A 19,331-nucleotide genomic window follows, 5' to 3' on the forward strand; every position below is an offset into this window, starting at 1 on the left:
CCTAATTCTTCTCCTATCACTTATGACCTTATGACAGCCAGCAAGCTGCCTGGCCATGGGGACCACAGGTGAAGCCCACATGCCCCTGGGTGGAGTTGGGGCAGCATGGGGGATGCCTTATTCAGGAACAGTCTGTGTCTCGTTTATCCCCATTACTAATGCCCCTGTCCCACTTAGGAAACCTGAACGGAAACCTCTGGAGACTTTGCGCCCCAGCCAAGGTTTCCGTGCGGTTCCCGGAGGTTTTTGTCAGTCTCCCTACCTGCTTCCACTACCTGCAACCTCCAGCAACCACCTGCAACCTCCGGGAACCGCACGGAAACCTTGGGTGGGGCGCAAAGTCTCCAGAGGTTTCCATTCAGGTTTCCTAAGTGGGACAGGGGCTTTTAAGCTGCTTCAAACTCACATACATCAAGCCACACGGGTAGAATAAATATGAGTTTGGGATTTATTCATTTATCCCCATCCCATCTCCATGAGAGTGGATTTATTCCATGTCTTTGTGGAATCTGTAAGGGGAAATTGTCATGATGCAAATGACCATAATAACAGGGTTGACTCAAGAGGCGAGAGGATTGGGGGGGGGGGGGGAGAGTCTCTGTGTGAGCCAAGGGACCCTGTGGTCTCTGGATGGCAGAAGAGTGAGAAGGGGCCTTATTGAAGTGTTTCTTGCTGTTAGATAGTGTGAGAGGGTCGAGGGGCTGGGACTGAAGACCCACTGTAGCTGGTCTGTGGAGTGATGGGGAATAACATATAGCCAGTGTGAATGGATGATTCAAGGTCGGCATGGACTCGATGGGCCGAAGGGCTGGCCTCCATGCTGTATCGCTCAATGCTTCAATGAGAGATGAGGCTGCTGCAGATTGGTGAAGCAAGGAGCAGCACGGAGAACGTGCAAACACCACACCAAGATCAAATGACCTCCTCCTGTTCCCAACAGCAGCACAAATGTTGATTTTGGTGCATTGTGAACATTTTCAGAAGATGACACTTGCCATTCATCTCACTGTGTCAATGAGCAACACAGTGTAGAGGCCGGGCCACTACTAACCTCAGCCTGCACACGTCCAGGATGGGACTGGGCAGGTTGGGTTTGTTTTCCCTAGAGCAGATAAAGCTGAGGGGAGAGCTGAGACATCATGAGGGGGATAGAGAAGGTAGACAGTCAAAATACGTTTCCCATTCTGGGGGTATCTGATGGATGGATGGATGGGATTTATATAGCGCCTTTCTAATACTCAAGGCGCTTTACATCGCATTATTCATTCACTCCTCAGTCACACTCGGTGGTGGTAAGCTACTTCTGTAGCCACAGCTGCCCTGGGGCAGACTGACGGAAGCGTGGCTGCCAATCTGCGCCTACGGCCCCTCCGACTGCCGGCATCTAAAGGGCCTGTCCCACTTGCCGATTTTTCCGGTGACTCCCGGCGTCATTGACGTATGTATCAGGGTCGCCAAAAGATGTTGAACATTTCAACATCCAGCGGCGACAAAAAAAATGTTGCGACACTTTAGGAGACACCGTGCGTCAAGACGTCATCACGCCGCGTCACCGCCCCGCGTCACACCGCATCATGCCGCGACTTTCTCGGTGACCTGATACGTCAGTCATTGATGCCGGCAGTCGCCGAAAAAATCGCCAATGGGACAGGCCCTTTAGACAAGGAGGCGTGGGATTAAGGCAAAAATCAGAAAATGATGAAAGCACATAGAAGATCAGGACCTGCTGAATAACGGGAGCAGTTTCTATTTTTATTTTAGATTTCCAGAATCTGCAGGTTTATTTTTGATCTCCACACAGGCGAGGGATCAGTAGGGTTGTTGGGGGAGTTTATTATCACCTGGAGGGAGGTGAGGAGGGCCGGAATGAGTTGCCCGGTGGGGGTGGTGACAGGCAGTCTCACGGCATTTAAGAAGCTTGGGCCTATACGTGTGCTGTAAGACCCAGCAAGATAGCTGCCCCTCCCCGGGCCAGCTCTCCGCACCTGTGTGTTAATCTCGTTGTACTTGTCAGTCATCTCCATCAGCTCCTGCTCCAGGAGTTTGCGGGTGCGTTCGGTCACGTCCAGCGCTCCGCGGGTCTCCTCCAGCTCCACGGACAGCGCACCGGAGCGCCGCTCAACCAGCGCATGCTGCTCTCCAAGTTCCTCGTGCTGCCGCGCTTCCTCCTCCATCTGGCTCTGCATGTCCTGGGCAAGGGCACAAAGGGCGTTTAGCACCAACGCAAGCAGTAGAAGGGGGGGGGGGGGGAACAGCACCGCTCCTCTGGGGAAGGGTCTCGACTCAAAACGTCACCCATTCCTTCTCTCCAGAGATGTTGCCCGTCCCGCTGAGTTACTCCAGCATTTTGTGCCTATGTTCAGTGTAAACCGGCATCTGCGGTTCCTTCCTACACAGATAGTCGTGATTTAGGGTCATGCTTTGGTTATAACAAGTGGCCAGAACTTCAACCCTCTTCACCATGGTTCGATGGGTGGGAGGACATTCAGTGAACCATCCCACCACAACCAGAGAGTAATGCAGAACTACTATCTACCTCTTTGATGACCCTCAGACTATCCTGGATCAGACTTTGCTGGTTTTACTTTGTACCAAAACGTTATTTCCTTATCATGTATCTGTACACTGTAAATGACTCGATTGTGAGCATGTCTAGTCTTTCTGCTGACTGGATAGCACGCAACAAAAGCTTTTCACTGTACCTCTGTACACGTGACAATAAAATAAACTGAACTGAAGTGGCGGTTGGGAGCCCATGGACCCAGTTCGTAAGTGTTTAGAAACCCATGCAGTTACGGGGAGAACGTACAAACTCCGTACAGACAGCATTCGAGGTCGGAATTGAACCCGGGGCTCTGGCGCTGTAAGGCAGCAACTCTACCGCTGCGCCACTGTGCCACCCAGCCAGTGGGATCTCTTCCTCCTGTGCTCTCCAGCTCTGGTCTCACCTTCACTTGTTGCTGCATCTTCTTCAGTAGCTTGAGCAGCTCACTATTGTTTTTGTTGCCCTGGTCCAGCTGAACCTCCAGCTCATTCAGCTCGTTCTCCAGCTTCTTCCTCACCCGCAGTGCCTCTGCTCGACCTTTCACCTCTGCGTCGAGACTGGCCTGCAGCGAGTCTAGAGTCCGCTGATGATTTTTCCTAAAAAGGCAAAACGTTGTCCCATCAGTGGAACGTCTTGAGACGAGCCCAAATCCGTTCAAACAGCAACACAAACCAGACAAACGGCTACACTCACTTTCAGGACTCTCATCTTCCAAATAATGTTCCTTGTGTCCCGACTCACACTTAAGTCCCATTCACCCAACACTCCTTACACGGGCTCTTGGTATAGCTTTATTGGGCTAACAACCCTTCAACTTGATCCCCAAACCCCACCTCTACCTCACCTCCCCCTCTCTGCAACATTCTCCTCGCAATCTGCCGATTCAGACCTTTTGTGTAATCTGGCCTTCATCAGTCAGGGAATTGAGCACAGCAGCTGGAAAGTCATGTTACAGTTGTGCAGGACAATGGTGAAGTGGCACGTGGAATATTATGTCCAGTTTTGGTCATCCTGCTGCAGGAAAAATGGCATTAAGCTGGAAACGGTGCAAAGACGATTTATAAGGATGTTGCCAAGAGTTCGAGCTATAGGGAGAGGTTGAGCAGCCTGGGGCTTAATGCCTTGGCATGCAGGATGGGGTGTGAGGGTATAGAGGTGTATAAAGCCATGAGGGCAATAGATAGGGTGAATGCACAGAGTCTTTCTCCTAGGGTCAGGGAATCAACAACAAGGGGGATAAAAATGCTGGAGAAACTCAGCGGGTGAGGCAGCATCTATGGAGCGAAGGAAATAGGCAACGTTTTGGGTCGAAAGCCTTCTTCAGACTGATGTGTGGGTGGAGGGGGGAAACCCTTCTTCAAGGGGGACATTGGTTTAAGGTGAGAGAGGAAAGATTTAATAGGGACCTGAGCAACCACGTTTGAGGATGGTGGCGATATGGAACGAGTTGCCAGAGTAAGTAGCTGAGGCAAACAAGCACAACAGCAACTGAGCCCTCATCCATAATATACACGTCCATTAACACAAATTGGAAGAACAACCTCGTGTTTTGCTTGGGCAGCTTACAAGCCCAGTGGTCTGAATATTGATTTCTCTAACTTCAGATAGCCTCTCTCTCTATCCCTCCCCCACCCAAGTCACATCAGCGCCTCGTTTTCACCCACAACATAGCTAACAATGGCCTGTTTCCTTTACATTGGTTACTTTTTGGTATATCTTTCACTCATTGTTCTTTATTTCCCAACATCATCGTCTATATCTCTCGTTTCCCTTTCCCCGGACTAGTCTGAAGAAGGGTCTTGACCCGAAACATCCCCCATTCCTTCTCTCCAGAGATGCTGTCTGTCCCGCTGAGTTACTCCAGCTTTTTCAGTCGATCTTCAGTTTAAACCAGCATCGGTAGTTCCTTTCTACACATGTCCTATCCCATGCCCTCTAGTTTCAGATTGATCTCACCTGGGATACAGACAGTGGCAGACCATCTACCCATTCCTCCCCAACCCCTTTGAACAAATTAAAATTAACATGTATCGTTTATCAGTCATTTCTAACAGAGTTCCAGATCTGAAATGTTAACTCTGCCCCCCCCCATTCTATCTAAGTTGGTCATGTCTAGAGTTTTTCTAGATATTTACTAAATCTGTACAGTTCTATGTAAGGATTAACAATGATATTTCACACTTACAGCAAGAGGGAGCAGTTTCCAAGAGAAGTTATGCAGGAGAAAAAGAGAGAAATGTGAGTAAAGACTAGAAACAGATTTTTCACTGGTAAGTCAGCAGAGATTTATTTATTTAAGGAACAATCAAACACAGATAAAGAATAGAAAGATTACATGCTGCAAATCCCATAATTGGTTGTCAATTCCATCCATTGTCCAGTCTCCCACCATTGGTAATGAACAATGTACTGTGTTGTCAGGGTGAGTCACACTGATCATTTAGCTGCCCATAGACATGAAGCAATGATGCCACAAATGAGCTCCGGACCAGCACAACTTGAATACCTCACTCTATACAACAGCCCAACAATTCTGGGAGTAGCCATGTAGAGTCACCTGAGAGGGTAGTGAGCTGCATCTTTGAGTCATAGAGTGATACTGTGCGGAAACAGGCCCTTCGGCCCAACTTGCCCACACGGCCAACATGTCCCAGCTACACTTGTCCCACCTGCCCGCGTTTGGCCCATATCCCTTCAAACCTGTCGTATCCATGTACCTGTCTAACTGTTTCTTAAACGTTGGGACAGTCTCTGCCTCAACTACCTCCTCTGGCAGCTTGTTCCATACACCCACCACCCTTTGTGTGATAAAGTTACCCCTCAGATTCCTATTAAATCTTTTCCCCTTCACCTTAAAGCTATGTCCTCTGGTCCTTGATTCCCCTACTCTGGGAAGAGACTCTGTGCCTTTATCACTGACTGGGACAGGATGCCTCTTCAGGAGGGAAGCAATGGGAAAAAGCATAGGGAGAATCCTATACTAAAACCGATGCTCCATTGCGACAGAGTATTTAGCAATTTTACCACCTGTATATTCATTTATTCTTTTAATATATAAAAAAGCACAATTTGTTGATCTGAGATTTGCCTGGGTCTGGTTGGCTGGCATGAGTTGTGATGTGGACAAGGCATGGAAAGAAACATTGGATTTGAATTATCCTCCTTCTACCAAGGCCCTATCTCACCAAATATCACCAGGTCTCAACTCAATCTTGTTCTCATACCACAAAGCATTGAGGCCAGGGGGATGGAAATGCATGTATACAGAATTATACTGGCTCTGACTTCGGTTCAACCACCCCACTACTCAGCCCCAGTCTAGTTTAGTTTAGTTTAGAGATACAGCGCAGAATCGGGCCCTTTCAGCCTGTACCGAGTCTGTACCGACCCACGCAGGTCACGGGGAGAAGGTACAAACTCCGTACACACCGTACCCGGGTCTCTGGCGCTGTAAGGCAGCAACTCTGTCGCTGCGCCACCGTGCCGCCCAATCCTCCCATAATGGTAGGGGGCAGTATAGCTGGATGTTTCTGGGGTTCCCCCTATGTCCCAACCAATGTCCTGATCATGAGGCAGTCTTTAGCTCAATGACACACCAGGGGCAATTTACAGCAGTCAATTAGCCCACCAAACTGCACACCTGTGGAGGAAACCAGAGCACTCGGAGAAAACCCCAACTGGTCACAAGGAGTACGTGCAAACCCCTTGCAATTTGAACCTGATGTTTTTGTACAGTGAGGAAGTGGCTCTTCTACCTTAAAGTCAAATGAAGTGTCAGTGATGACAATGAACTCCGCACAATACGTGCACCTGGATTTTACATCTTAGAACGTTCTTTTATTTTCACTAATAAAGAATTTCTGTTTCCTTCCCTTGTTTTTGAAGGTGACTAATAAATGCAGCCTAATCAAACGTTGCAACAAAGCTCGTTATCTAACCCCATCCTTATTAGAGTGGATTAAACTTTCCCTCACCCAACCCAACTCTCACCCCCCCCCCCCCCCCCCCCCCCCCCAATCATTTCAGATCAGATTTGCTCAGCTTTTGTACCCTACTGCGTTCGGCAAGGTTAGCGATTGAAGATTGAAGATGATTGTAAGTGAATGAGATTACCGTGTTGCCTCAAACTCCTCTTCTTTCTCCTGGATTCTCCGGTCAATCTCCGCCTTCACTTGGGTTAGTTCCAGTTGCAGCCGGACCACCTTGTTTTCTTCAGCCTGAAACCAGGGAAAGTATAGATGGCCAAGTGTGTGCAGCCTCACGCTAAGTAACGGACCCAGCGCTAATCAGACGATCTTAAGATCAGAAGAAATAGCAGAAAGAGGCCACGTGGCCCATGGAGTCTGCTCTGCCATTCGATCATTATTGATCTATTTTTCCCTTTTAACTTAATTCTCCTGACTTACTTTTCAAGGGCATTAAATCTATCATTCTCCGCTTTAGAAATATCCAACAAATTGGCCTCCAGAGCTGGCGGTGGCAATGAATTCCACAGAATCACTACCCTCTGACTAAATAAATTTCTCCTCATCTCCTTTCTAAAGGGGCTGTCCCACATGGGCGACCTAATCTGCAAGTTTAGAAGAATGTCTTCAACCTTCAAACTCGCAGCATGGTTGACACGTGGTCCTAGGAGGTCCTATGAGGTCGCTGGAAATCTCCTTTATGCTGGAGGGAAGTTCCCGAATCCTTGTGGCCTCAGCTAGGTTGCGGAAAATACTTCCGCATGTTGAAAAATTTTCCTGCGAGTAAAATTTGGTCGGCATCGTTCTTTTTGACTGGTAGTGCAGTGGAGTGGGGTCACTATTTAGTTACAGGCAGTCGAGGGCAGCCGTAGGCAATCTCCTTCGCTGACTGGACATTTTGATTGGCTCATTAGAGTTTTCAGGACCAGGGAAAACCCACCAGTAGGTAAAATGCTCGCTAGACTTTATTATACTTCTTAAAGTGTCTCCACTCCTTCTCCCCCACTTCTCTCCCCTTCCCCCCCTCCCCGCTCTCTAAATGACTTACTGTTACTGTGCAGCCGTTTTACCTTCCTCTTCATCGCGGGTGTGAATTTCAGACAGCGCTCCCCCGCTTTCCCTGGCCCCCGCCTTTGAAATGTGTTTGTGTGTGTGTGTGTGCGCAGAAGGTCGATCCAGCTCGCAGTTTCAACGTGGGCGGTTGATCCAGCTCGAGGCTTTCCAGGGAGTGCCCTCGAGCTTGAAGGTCGAAAACACTCTTCTTAACTTGCGGATTAGGTCACCCAAGTGGGATAGCCCCTTAAAGGTACGTCTTTTTATTTTGAGTCTGTGCCCTCTGTTCTGAGACACTCCCACTAGTGGAAACATCCTCTCCACATCCACTCTTCCCAGGCCTTTCACCATTCTGTAAGTTTCAATGAGATCCCCCCCTTATCCTTTTAAAGTCCAACGAGTACATGTCCAGTGCCATCAAACGCTTCTCATACATGAACCTATTCAGGGCAATATTCTTGTAAATTCTTCAAATTCCTTCTCTTGGGATCCAGTACCACCCTAATTATCCCAGTCTACCTGCATATTGAAAGCCCACATGACCACTGTAACATTGTCTTTCTCACATTGCCTTTATGACACAATAGACTGAATGGCCTCCTTCTGTGTTGTCATAAGGAAGGTTGTAATAAAGAAGGTCAATTGGATTGATCCTGTAGTCATGACATACCTGGGAAATGCTGTGCAGGTATGGAGAGTTACTAATGTCATTGTAGTGACACAGACAGGCTGGAGCAACAGCAGGGAAGTTGCCTTTGCTCTATCCAGTAATTTCTGCTGCTTGTTGCTACAAAATGGTGTTATTTAAATTGGCTCATGATGAACCTCTGCAATATTGAGGATCTTGCACTCCAAATGTCCTCCACTTTATTTCTTTATCACGGAACCAACTCCATTCTCGTTGTATACACATTTGCCAACTTTAATCACTTTCAGTAATACCTGCACCCTCAGGAATCATTTCAATTCCTGACAGGAAAATGTAATGAATCATTTAGGCACCAGCTCTCTGCATCACTGCTTGTCGACATTAATCGATGGGAAACAATCTTTTAGTTCATCTTCGCAGAATGTTCTCAATCTCTACTGTCATTGAGTAATAAATCACAAAGAAATACAAAGGTCACTGACGTTGATTAAAGCAAAAATGAATTAATAGGAGATGATAAAACTAGCCATCCATTTCACACCAGATCCCTAATTACTTTCAGTGACGTCTACTGAATAAGAAAATTAGACTGGATGCGTAATGGGCAGTCAATTCAAAATGAGTAATTATGCATTAATATCCAAGATAAAAGTTCCCTCTGTTGGAGCTCTCAATGAACAGTGACTCCTGTTGTTTGCATACATGAAGCAACTGCTTACCACAGGGCAAGATCAGGCAACAGGCAGATGAATGGGTTGTGAATCTGATTTTAGTATTATTGGTTGAAAGAACATTGGCATCACCTCTCATCTTCCTGATGCAAACGCCATGAGGATGGATTCGCTGAATTGAAGAGCCTGTGATAGACTGGGCTGTGTTGACCACTCTCTGCAGGCTCAGATGGTCATGAGTAGAGCAGTTGCTATACCTGCTGACGTATATCTTGTCAGAATACTTTGTGCAGCTCATTGATACAATTTATACAATCCTCGCAGACATGCCAAATCTTTTCAGAAGCTTCAGAAAGTAAATTTGTGGATGGGCGTTCTTGATCACCACTTTGGTGTGTAGGACAAGGTTATGTTGTTGGTGTTACTGATACTAGGAACCTGAAGGTGTTAACCATGTCTACAGCAACTCCATTGATGGTCACAAGTTTCCTTAGGTCAACAACCAACTCTCTCATCATAATGTTAACTCATCCGGTCTGATGTTAAGGGCTAGATTATTGTCCTAACACCAGGACCCAAGACTCTTGATCACTTTCCTATACTTTGTCTCATTGTTGCTGGAGGTCCGGTCAACAACACTGGCATCAACAGTAGCGTAAAGGCCAGATGGAGTTGTACTTGGCCACACATGGGTGTATTGGGAGCAGAGTAAGGGAATGGAGCATAAAACATGACAGGGCCAGTGTTGAGGGTCAGGGTGCAGGAAATGTTATGACCAACTGAAGTCAGCAGTTACGATTCGTATTAAATCTTTCCCCCCTCACCTTAAACTTATGTCCTCTGGTTATGTAGTCAGATGAGATTAGTTTATCTTAGTACATCCATTTTGGGGTAAAGGACCTGTTCCTGCGTTGCACTGTTCTATGTTTTAACACATTACAGGCCTTCCACTGTGAACGCAGCTGGACTGTGGAACTAATGGGACTATTCCTTGGAGCGCCAGAGGATGAGGGTTGATCTTATAGGGGTGTATAACATCATGAGAGGAATAGATCGTGTAGATGCAGTCCCTTTCCCAGAGTAGAGGGATTGAGGACCAGAGGACATAGGTTTAAGGTGAAGGGGAAAAGATTTAATAGGAACCTGAGGGGTAACTTTTTCACACAAAGCGTGGTGGGTGTATGGAACGAGCTGCCAGAGGAGGTAGTTGAGGCAGGGATTATCCCAACATTTAAGAAACAGTTAGACAGGTACATGGATAGGACAGGTTTGGAGGGACATGGACCAGACTCAGGCTGATAGGACACATGTAGCTGGGACGTTGTCTGGTGTGGGCAAGTTGGGCGAAAGGGCCTGTTTCCACGCTATATAATGTTTTTTTGCTGTGTTTACCTCTAGTGCAGCCTCCGATTCCTCGAGGGTTGCCTGCAGCTCATCTTTTTCCATCTCCAGTTTCTTCTTCGATTTCTGCAGCTCATGCACACTCTTCCCTCCCTCGCCCAGCTGGTCCGTCAAGTCTGTAATCTCCTCTGGAGAATCAGCCCAGGAATGGAGTGAAAAAGGATACATGTCAGTATGGAGGATCATCGCAAATACAAATTGAACTAAACCATGCCCTTAATCCTACACAAAGCACTACACTAAACCACGGCTGTCAGCCAATACAAGAAATTAGCAATGCCTGTAACCTAATGTCCTAGAGGCATCACAGGGGCATTACCAAACAAGGACACCAGTGAAAATCATATGAACTGCAGTGACTGGAAATCGGATCGAAAAGCAGAGAATGCTGAAAACAAAAACTCAGCAGGTCAGGCAGCATCTGTGGAAATAGAAACAGTTAATAGTTCAGGTCAAAGACACTTCATCATAATTGAGAAAATGGGGGACAGGTTAGTCCGGGCAGCTGAGAAGGTGGATGAATTGAATTGAATACTTTATTGTGGTATGTGACAAGTCACAATGAAATTCTTTACTTGCAGACCCATGGTATGCAAACAGTTGCCACGTAAAGGGCGCTGACAAAGGATGAGCCAGATAGGTGGGACAAAGATGTAATCTTAGGGACAGTTAAGATCCTCTGTCCGTGTAATAGGTAGCAGGTGTTGTAAAGTCTGTGTAAACTTTTATATTCTGGCCAGGCCAGAACACAACTTTGAAAGAATAGGCAATTATCACAACAAAGTGACGTCAACCCACATAAAACGATCCAGATGATGGGTCTCGACCCAAAGCCTGGCGAGGAATGGGTGGATCCAGGTGAGAGGAGGTTTTGATAGGTAGATGGTTGGAAAAAGGTCAGAGAGGCCAATAGGGGCCTTGGTGCCGCGGTAGAGTTGCTGCCTTACAGCGCCAGAGACCCAGGTTCGATCCCAACTATGGCAAGGGCTTTCTCTGGGAGCTCCAGTTGCGTCCCACGCTCCAAAGACATACAGGTTTGTAGGTTAACGTGGACCCAGCAGGTCGAGACCCTTCTTCACACTGAGAGTCAGGGGAAAGGGAAACGAGGTATCATTTTCAGACTGAGAGTCAGGGATGATACCTTGGAATGTTTTGTTCTCCCGCTTAATTGAGTCGAGTTGTTCGATCAGCTCCTCATAGGATGTCTTCAGTTTGAAGAGCTCAGTGGTATACTGCCTGCACTCCTTCTGTGAAGATTCCAGCTCGGCCTGAATCTCCTCACACTTCAGACGCCAGTCTGAAATCTGCTTGTCAATCATTCGTTGCTTCTTGTCCAGGGTTACACCTGCTGCGTTTGCCTACAGACAGAGTAAACACATTAAACTTCACCTGGTACTTAGTTTATATGCCCTGAGTAAAGTGAACGCTAATGGCTTGGGTGGAGCACTAACTTTATGTCTCACCACAGACAATTATAAAACCACTGACACTCTCTGAAGGAAACAGGAACCCTACTGGGTGGTTGCCTAATTGGCCACTGTAAATTGTGAATGTTAGGGGAACCTCGGGGAAAGTAGACATCTGATGGAGACCATAAAACGGAGCAGAATGAGGCCGTTTGGCCCATTGAGTCCTCTCTGCAATTCGATCATGGCTGATCTATATTTCCCTCTTAACCCCATTCTCCTGCCTGCTCCCCGTAAACTTTGACACCCTTACTAATCAAGAAAAGAGAATGAGTTATGTTAAATAAGTGGTGTCATGATATTAATGGGAATGTCATATCATTAGAAACTATTACAAATAGATGAATGGTGACAAGCTATTGGAGAGGATTCTTCATGATAGCATTTATTCCCATTTGGAAGGGAATGGGTTAATTAGGGACGGTCAGCATGGTTTAGTACACGGCAGGTCATGTCTTATTAACTTGATCGGATAATTTGAGGAGATGGTGACGGTGATCGATGAGTGTTTACAAGGAGGTCGAGGCACCTGTCATCTCTTTATATGCCAACTAGACATTATCGTGTTGCTGAATGAGCTTGCAAGACCATAATGGGGTACATGGTAAAGACGCACCTTCTCCAGGTCGATGCTTAGCTCCTCCACCTCTACTTGCAGCCTCTGCTTTGTTTTCTCCAAACTAGAGCACTTGGCTTGGGCAGCCTCCACAGCCTCTTCAGCCTCCTGTAGTCGCGACGTCAGCTTTTTCCTGTCGTGGTCCAAATGTGAGAATATTAATTTTCTTCAGATTTCAAGACATTTCAAACTCAGCACTAATAGTGGAAACATTATATGTTTTGTATGTATGCATACTTGGTGAATAAAATGTATTCAATTCAATTAATTCCTTTCAATTCACATTTACATTCAAGTCATTTATATATATCACAAACAGCAGAGGTCCCAGCACAGTACACAAAATTGCTGGGGAAACTCAGCGGGTGCAGCAGCATCTATGGAGCGAAGGAAATAGGCGACGTTTCGGGCCGAAACCCTTCTTCAGACTGATGGGGGGTGGGGGGGGGGAAAGAAAGAAGGAAAAGGGGAGGAGGAGGAGGAGCCCGAGGGCGGGCGGATGGGAGGGTGGGAGGAGACAGCTAGAGGGTTAAGGAAGGGGAGGAGACAGCAAGGGCTAGCCAAATTGGGAGAATTCAATGTTAATGCCATAAGGACGCAAGGTCCCCAGACGGAATATGAGGTGCTGTTCCTCCAATTTCCGCTGTTGCTCACTCTGGCAATGGAGGAGACCCAGGACAGAGAGGTCGGATTGGGAATGGGAGGGGGAGTTGAAGTGCTGAGCCACCGGGAGGTCAGGTAGGTTATTGCGGACTGAGCGGAGGTGTTCGGCGAAACGATCGCCCAACCTACGCTTGGTCTCGGTCCCAGCACAGATCCCTGCAGAACTCCTTCCTTCAGTTTGAATGCTTCAACTTCAGGGATTTGCTTTGTAGCCACTGGGCCCCACAGACAGGACTTGCACTTTACTGGGGCAATTCCAAAATACACCACCAGATGGCATCGGGAGACCAGCAAACATGGGAAGTAGTGTGGGAAGGAACTGCAGATGCTGGTTTAAACCAAGGGTAGACACAAAAAGCTGGAGTCAGGCAGTATCTCTGGAGAAAAGGAATAGGTTATGTTTTGGGTTGAGACCCTTCATCAGTAGTTGGAAAATAATTAAAGTACTGCAGAAATTGGAAATGATCAGCAAGTCATGGGCCCGTCCAACTTAGGCGATTTTTTTCGGCGACTGTCGTAGTTGTAGCAGGTCGCTGAAACAAACGGCGACTGGACCCCCCATGACAATGTCTACAACAACCTAGCACCTAGTCAATGTCAAGCTATGGCAAGCTACCGACAACCAGGACGTCCACCTACGACCACACCTACGACAACCTACGTCCAACCTACGACAGCACCTACATCAGGAGAAGACACGCTACGCTCATTGGCGTCAAGGCAACTGTCACCGACTGCCGCCAAAAAGTTTTGAACGTTTCAAAATCCATCAGGGACCAATAAAATGCTGCGACTCTTTGGGTGCACCTAGCAAGTCGGGAGTGGGGCCGGAAGCCGGGGATGGGTTAACAGGTCATCCCATCCACATTCAGTTCACAATGCCATCTGTGGCCATTTAAACTGAGCTCTTGTCATTTTGACGGAAAATCAGTGTTCAACCTTCAGTTTAGTTTGGCTTAGAGATACAGAGTGAAAAAAGGCCCTTCGGCCCACCGAGTCCATGCGAATAAACACTACCCACAAACTAGGGACAATATACATCTATACCAAACAAATGAACCTACAGACCTGTACGTCTTTGGAGTGTGGGAGGAAACCAAAGATCTTGGAGAAAACCCACGCAGGCCATGGGGGGAACGTAGAAACTCCGTACAGAAAGCAGCCAAAGTCAGGATCGAACCCGGGTCTCTGGTGCTGTGAGACCGTAGCTCTACCTCTGCGCCACTCAGCCACCCTACTACTCAAGTGGTGATGTAAGGCATGTAGTTGAATGACAATGAAGAAATATCTAAATGAGAACTTGAATTACTAGGGCAGAGATGGCAACAATCCTGGTAAATGTAACATGTACTTCATGGTTGGTACGACACAGTGAAGCAAAGGATATGCTTCTGTGTGGTATAGATCTATGCTTTGAAAAGGAACTCTTTCTTTGGTGGTCAGACTAATGACCTTTGTCCCTTTCATAAAGTAATTACATTAAATAAATGTGTGGTTAGCATGAAATCGATGGATTGAAGGGTCTATTTCCACAGTGTCTGACTCTATGACTCCTAAGTACCTACTGATAATAGCATTCCCATGGTTAATGTGGATAAATGGCAGTCTTAAAGTTACAATGAATACCATGTGTGGAAATGTCAAACAGAGCACCGGGATTAGAGTCTGTAAGAATACTACGACCAACAACCCAGCAGTTAATAGTACGTTAGGCATCAATGTGTTAAAAGAGTTCCCATGAAAGACCTTAATTTGTAACATGTTCATCTTCCGCTGATCTCGATAATTTGAAATTGCAGAGTGCGGTACAGACTCTGGATCTCTGCCAAACTGTGTCACAGCGAGGAACCTGAAGGGCGTAATTACCACAGAGTGCAGCCTCACAGCGCCAAAGACCTGGGATCGATCCTGATGCCATGGAGTTTGCACTTTCTCCCTGTGATGTATGCGCTTTTTTTAAATAATCTTTTTATTAGAGGCAGGTACATATCATATTAAAAACATTTCATGTATATCATTCCTACATTACTAATATTATCAATTGATATTAACTCTGCTTCTAGTATTTTTTTTATATATAGATAGAAAATAAGAAAGAGAAATAAAAAAGAAAAAAGTATAATAAAAAAGAATGGAATAATTTACTAAAAATACAACTTTGGAGATAAGTTCGTAAATTATAAAGTATGCATGCGTTTTCTGTGAGTGCTTCAGTTTCCTTCCACATCCCAAAGGTTTATAAGTTAACTGGCATCTGTAAAATTGCCCCTAGTGTGTCGGGAGTGGATTAGAAAGTAGATTAACATAGAACTAGTGACTGGGTGAGCATTGTCAGCATGCACTTGATGGGTTAGAGGGCGTCCTCCCACACTATCTTTAAACTGTGTCTCTAATCTAAACTAAACAATTTAAGACAGATTTCACTCACCTATGAACATCGATCTCTCTCTTATAATATATGTGCTGTTTATGATGTATATATATATATATATAAATGACTTGGGCATAATTGTAGACAGACTGGTTAGTAAGTTTCCAGATGACACCAAGATTGCTGGGCTCATGATAGTGGGGAAGGCTGTCAAGGTATACAGCGGGATATAGATCGGCTACAGAAATAGCGAAGAAATGGCAGATGGACTTTAATCCGAGCATGTGTGAGGTGTTACACCATGGAAGGTCAAATGTAAGTGGAAAATATACAACTAGCGGCATGACCTTCGACAGCATCGATGTACAGATTGATCTTGGGGTTCAAGTCCATAGATCCCTGAAAGTGGCAACAGAAGTAGATAGAGTGGTTATTAAAAAAAAGGCATATAGTATGCTTGCCTTCATCGGTTGGGGTATTGAGTATGAGTCTGGAATGCCACTCGCTGCGGGGAGTCTTGATAGAAGTCTATAAAATTACTGGAGGCATGGATAGTGTAGTCAGAACCTCATTCCCAAGATGGAAAAATCAATTACCAGAGGGATAGGTTTAAGGTGAAAGGGGATGTGCAGGGCAACTTATTGTTTACACAATGGGTGGCCACACCTGGAACGTGCTGCCAGGGTTGGTGGTGGAGGTAGAGACGAAAGTGGTATTTAAGAGGCTTTTGCACAGGAATGTGGTTATGCAGGGATTGGAGGGATATGGATTGAGTGTAGCTAGATGATAGATGGTCGTGGCATTATGTTTGGTGATGACAGACATTGTGGGCCAAATGGCCTGTTGTTGTGCTGTATTGTTCTATGTTCTATAATTTGGCCCCTGAATCAGTGTTGGAGCATATGAAACCACTACCTTTAAGCCCCTGCCCCACTTAGGAAACCTGAACGGAAACCTCTGGAGACTTTGCGCCCCACCCAAGGTTTCCGTGCGGTTCCCAGAGGTTTTTGTCAGTCTCCCTACCTGCTTCCACTACCTGCAACCTCCGGCTACCACCTGCAACCTCCGGGAACTGCACGGAAGCCTTGGGAGGGGCGGAAAGTCTCCAGAGGTTTCCGTTCAGGTTTCCTAAGTGGGACAGGGGCATTACTGAGCTCAGGTTCAGCACATAATCCAGGAAGGTGCCACATTACAGGGAGAGTTATGTTTCACACAAGACAAAGAAGCAAAGGTCTGCCAGCCAGTGCTGTACAAGATCCCACGGTTATTGTGAAATGACCCAGAGGAGTGACGGGAATACAGCCAACTCTCCATCATCAGGGCAGAGCAACTCATCATTCATTCCACTGCCGTTTGTGGAACTATGCTGCGTGTCATGTTGTCTGAGCAAGTTGGTTATCAACAGGGGCTTATTCACCCAGAGTGGTAAAGTATATGAGAAAACTGCAACCTGTCTTTTTCAAAATGTCTCCAAAATTCAACCACATCATCTTTTTTTCCCCAATACTACTTGGCTGAAATTGATTTTTTTCCCCTCAGAGTAATGCTGTTGTGACAATCTCCAGGTGGAACCATCGTCACCTCCCGTGGCAAATCAGCCACGTGCAACCAGCATGATTTCTGCCGCAAATCCACATCAAATGATATTTCAAACCCACGTGGGAGAGTAACGTGGTCTCTCTGAGGAGCATGTTTCATTGGCCAATCCCAAAACATTCCCAATCCATGGATCGCCACTGAGCTAAGTGTCGTTATCTACCCTCCACCCCTTTAGTGCCCCTCCCCCTCCATATGTCTGATGCAATGCAATGATTCGATTGTTGCGTACATCAAATTATTTGCAAATATTTTAGTGTTTCGGTTTAGTTTAAAATTTAGAGATACAGCACGGAAACAGGCCCTTTGGCCCACCGAGGTCACACCAACCAGCGATCCCCACACATTAACACTACCCTACACAATCTAGGGACAAGTTTACATTTATACCAAGCCAATTGACCTACCAACCTGTACATCTTTGGAGTGTGGGAGGAAACTGAAGATCTTGGAGAAAACCCACACAGGTCATGGGGAGAACGTACAAACTCCGTACAGAAGAAGCCGTGGTCTGGATCAAGCCCGGGTCTCTGGCGCTGTAAGGCAGCAACTCTACCGCTACACTACAGTGCCACACACAAATGGGCACTTTTAGCTACTGCACCAGGATCATGCAACAAAGTTATGAAGAGAGGAAATGAAGTAAAATAGAGAGTATGGTTGGCGGGCAGTTTTTGGCAGAGCTGCTTATAATATGGTATATATAATAGTTATAATAGAATATACCTTGCGATTTGTAAATTCATGACCAAGTACCACATCAGAGCCTTACTGATCGTGGGAAGAGACAGACAGACAGACAGACAGACAGACAGACAGACAGACAGACAGACAGACAGACAGACAGACAGACAGACAGACACACACACACACACACACACACACACACACACACCTGGGAAGATCGGCGGGGAGGCTGGCTGGACTATGGCACCTTCCTTAACTTTGGAGCCGCTATGGGGTCATGTTGTGTCGTGGACTTTGGTGTTTGTGCTTTTTTAATATATATATATTTTAAATTATTATTTATTTTTATGTCACGTGACTGTAAAGAAAATCAATTTTGTTGTCTCTTATGAGATAATGACAATAAATTCAATACAATACAATACACAATGAACACACACACACACACACACACACATGCACTCATCAAACATTAGGCGGATCTGCTGCTCCCCGAGTGTGGGGGTGAACGGTGGAGTTTAAGGTTAGATGACAGGAGTGTGGTGGAAAGCGACTTTTAACGCAGAACATTCCAGTCTTCATGACATCAAATTCCACTATTTCAGGTCATCCATCATTTCAGTTTTAAATCCACATTTCCAGCATGTGTTTTAACTCTCTCCCCTTTTCTGGAATGCTGCTGATTTCATTCATGTCCTCCGATTTACACATCCTCCAGCTGCTTCACATGTCCATCAATAATTATTTCTACTCTTCCTCAGTTAGCACCACTTGTTTAGTTTAGTTCAGTTTAGTTTATTGACAAGGTAGAGTGAAAAGCTTTTTTGTTGCGATCCAGCCAGCCAGCCATTCGAGTCTACCACAGTGTACATGACAAAGGGACAAAGGGAATAAAGTGCAGGGTAAAGCCCAGTAAAGACCGATTAAAGATAATGTGATGGTCTACATTACAGTAGATGGTAGCCTAGGACTACTCTCTAGTTGCTGATGGGATGGTTCAGTTACCTGATAACTGCTGGGAAGAAACCTTTTCTGAATCTGGAGGTGTGCGTTTTCACACTTCTGTACCTCTTGTCTGATGGGAGAGGGGAGAAGAGTTGAGTGACTGGGGTGAGACTTGTCCACGATTATGCTGCTGGCCTCGCCGAGGCAGCATGAAGAGTAGATGGAGTCAATGAAAAGGAAGTTGGTTTGTGTGATGGTCTGGGCTGCGTCCACAATTCTCTGTAATTTCTTGTTGGCTTGGATAGACCTGTTCCCAAACAATGCTGTGATGCATCCTGATAAAATGCTTTTTATGGTATATCTGTAGTTGATGAGAGTTGGTGGGGACATGCCAGACTTCCTAAGCCTTCTAAGGAAGTAGAGGCTTTGGTGTACTTCACTGTGGCTAGTCCACTAGCCCCAAGAGCTCTATCTAACTCTCTCTTAAATCCATCCAGTGACTTGGCCTCCACTGCCCTCTGTGGCAGAGAATTCCACAGAATCACAACTCTCTGGGTGAAAAGGTTTTTCCTCATCTCTGTTCTAAATGGTCTACCCCTAATTCTTAAACTGTGGCCCCTGGTTCTGGTTCTGGAACATGGAAGAGCTACTGCATCACAGTGCCAGAGTCCGGGGTTCGATCCTGACCATGGGAGCTGTCTGT

General features: G+C 46.2%; 1 protein-coding gene across 4 annotated transcripts in view; it reads right to left on the reverse strand.

Annotated features, from left to right (window-relative positions):
* The window catches only part of LOC116987846 (myosin-16-like), a 157,065-nt gene that overhangs the window by 11,644 nt on the left and 126,090 nt on the right, over nt 1-19,331 (reverse strand). For all 4 annotated transcript variants that reach the window (XM_033044100.1, XM_033044098.1, XM_033044099.1 and 1 more), the window contains 6 exons: nt 12,367-12,499; nt 11,426-11,642; nt 10,276-10,412; nt 6,659-6,762; nt 2,949-3,141; nt 1,986-2,189 (listed from right to left, as the gene is read on the reverse strand). In XM_033044100.1, coding sequence (XP_032899991.1) covers nt 1,986-2,189; nt 2,949-3,141; nt 6,659-6,762; nt 10,276-10,412; nt 11,426-11,642; nt 12,367-12,499 — 988 coding nt within the window. The remainder of the gene's footprint in view (nt 1-1,985; nt 2,190-2,948; nt 3,142-6,658; nt 6,763-10,275; nt 10,413-11,425; nt 11,643-12,366; nt 12,500-19,331) is intronic.

This window comes from Amblyraja radiata, chromosome 26 (assembly GCF_010909765.2).
Source record: "Amblyraja radiata isolate CabotCenter1 chromosome 26, sAmbRad1.1.pri, whole genome shotgun sequence".
NCBI classification, from domain to species: Eukaryota; Metazoa; Chordata; class Chondrichthyes; order Rajiformes; family Rajidae; genus Amblyraja; species Amblyraja radiata.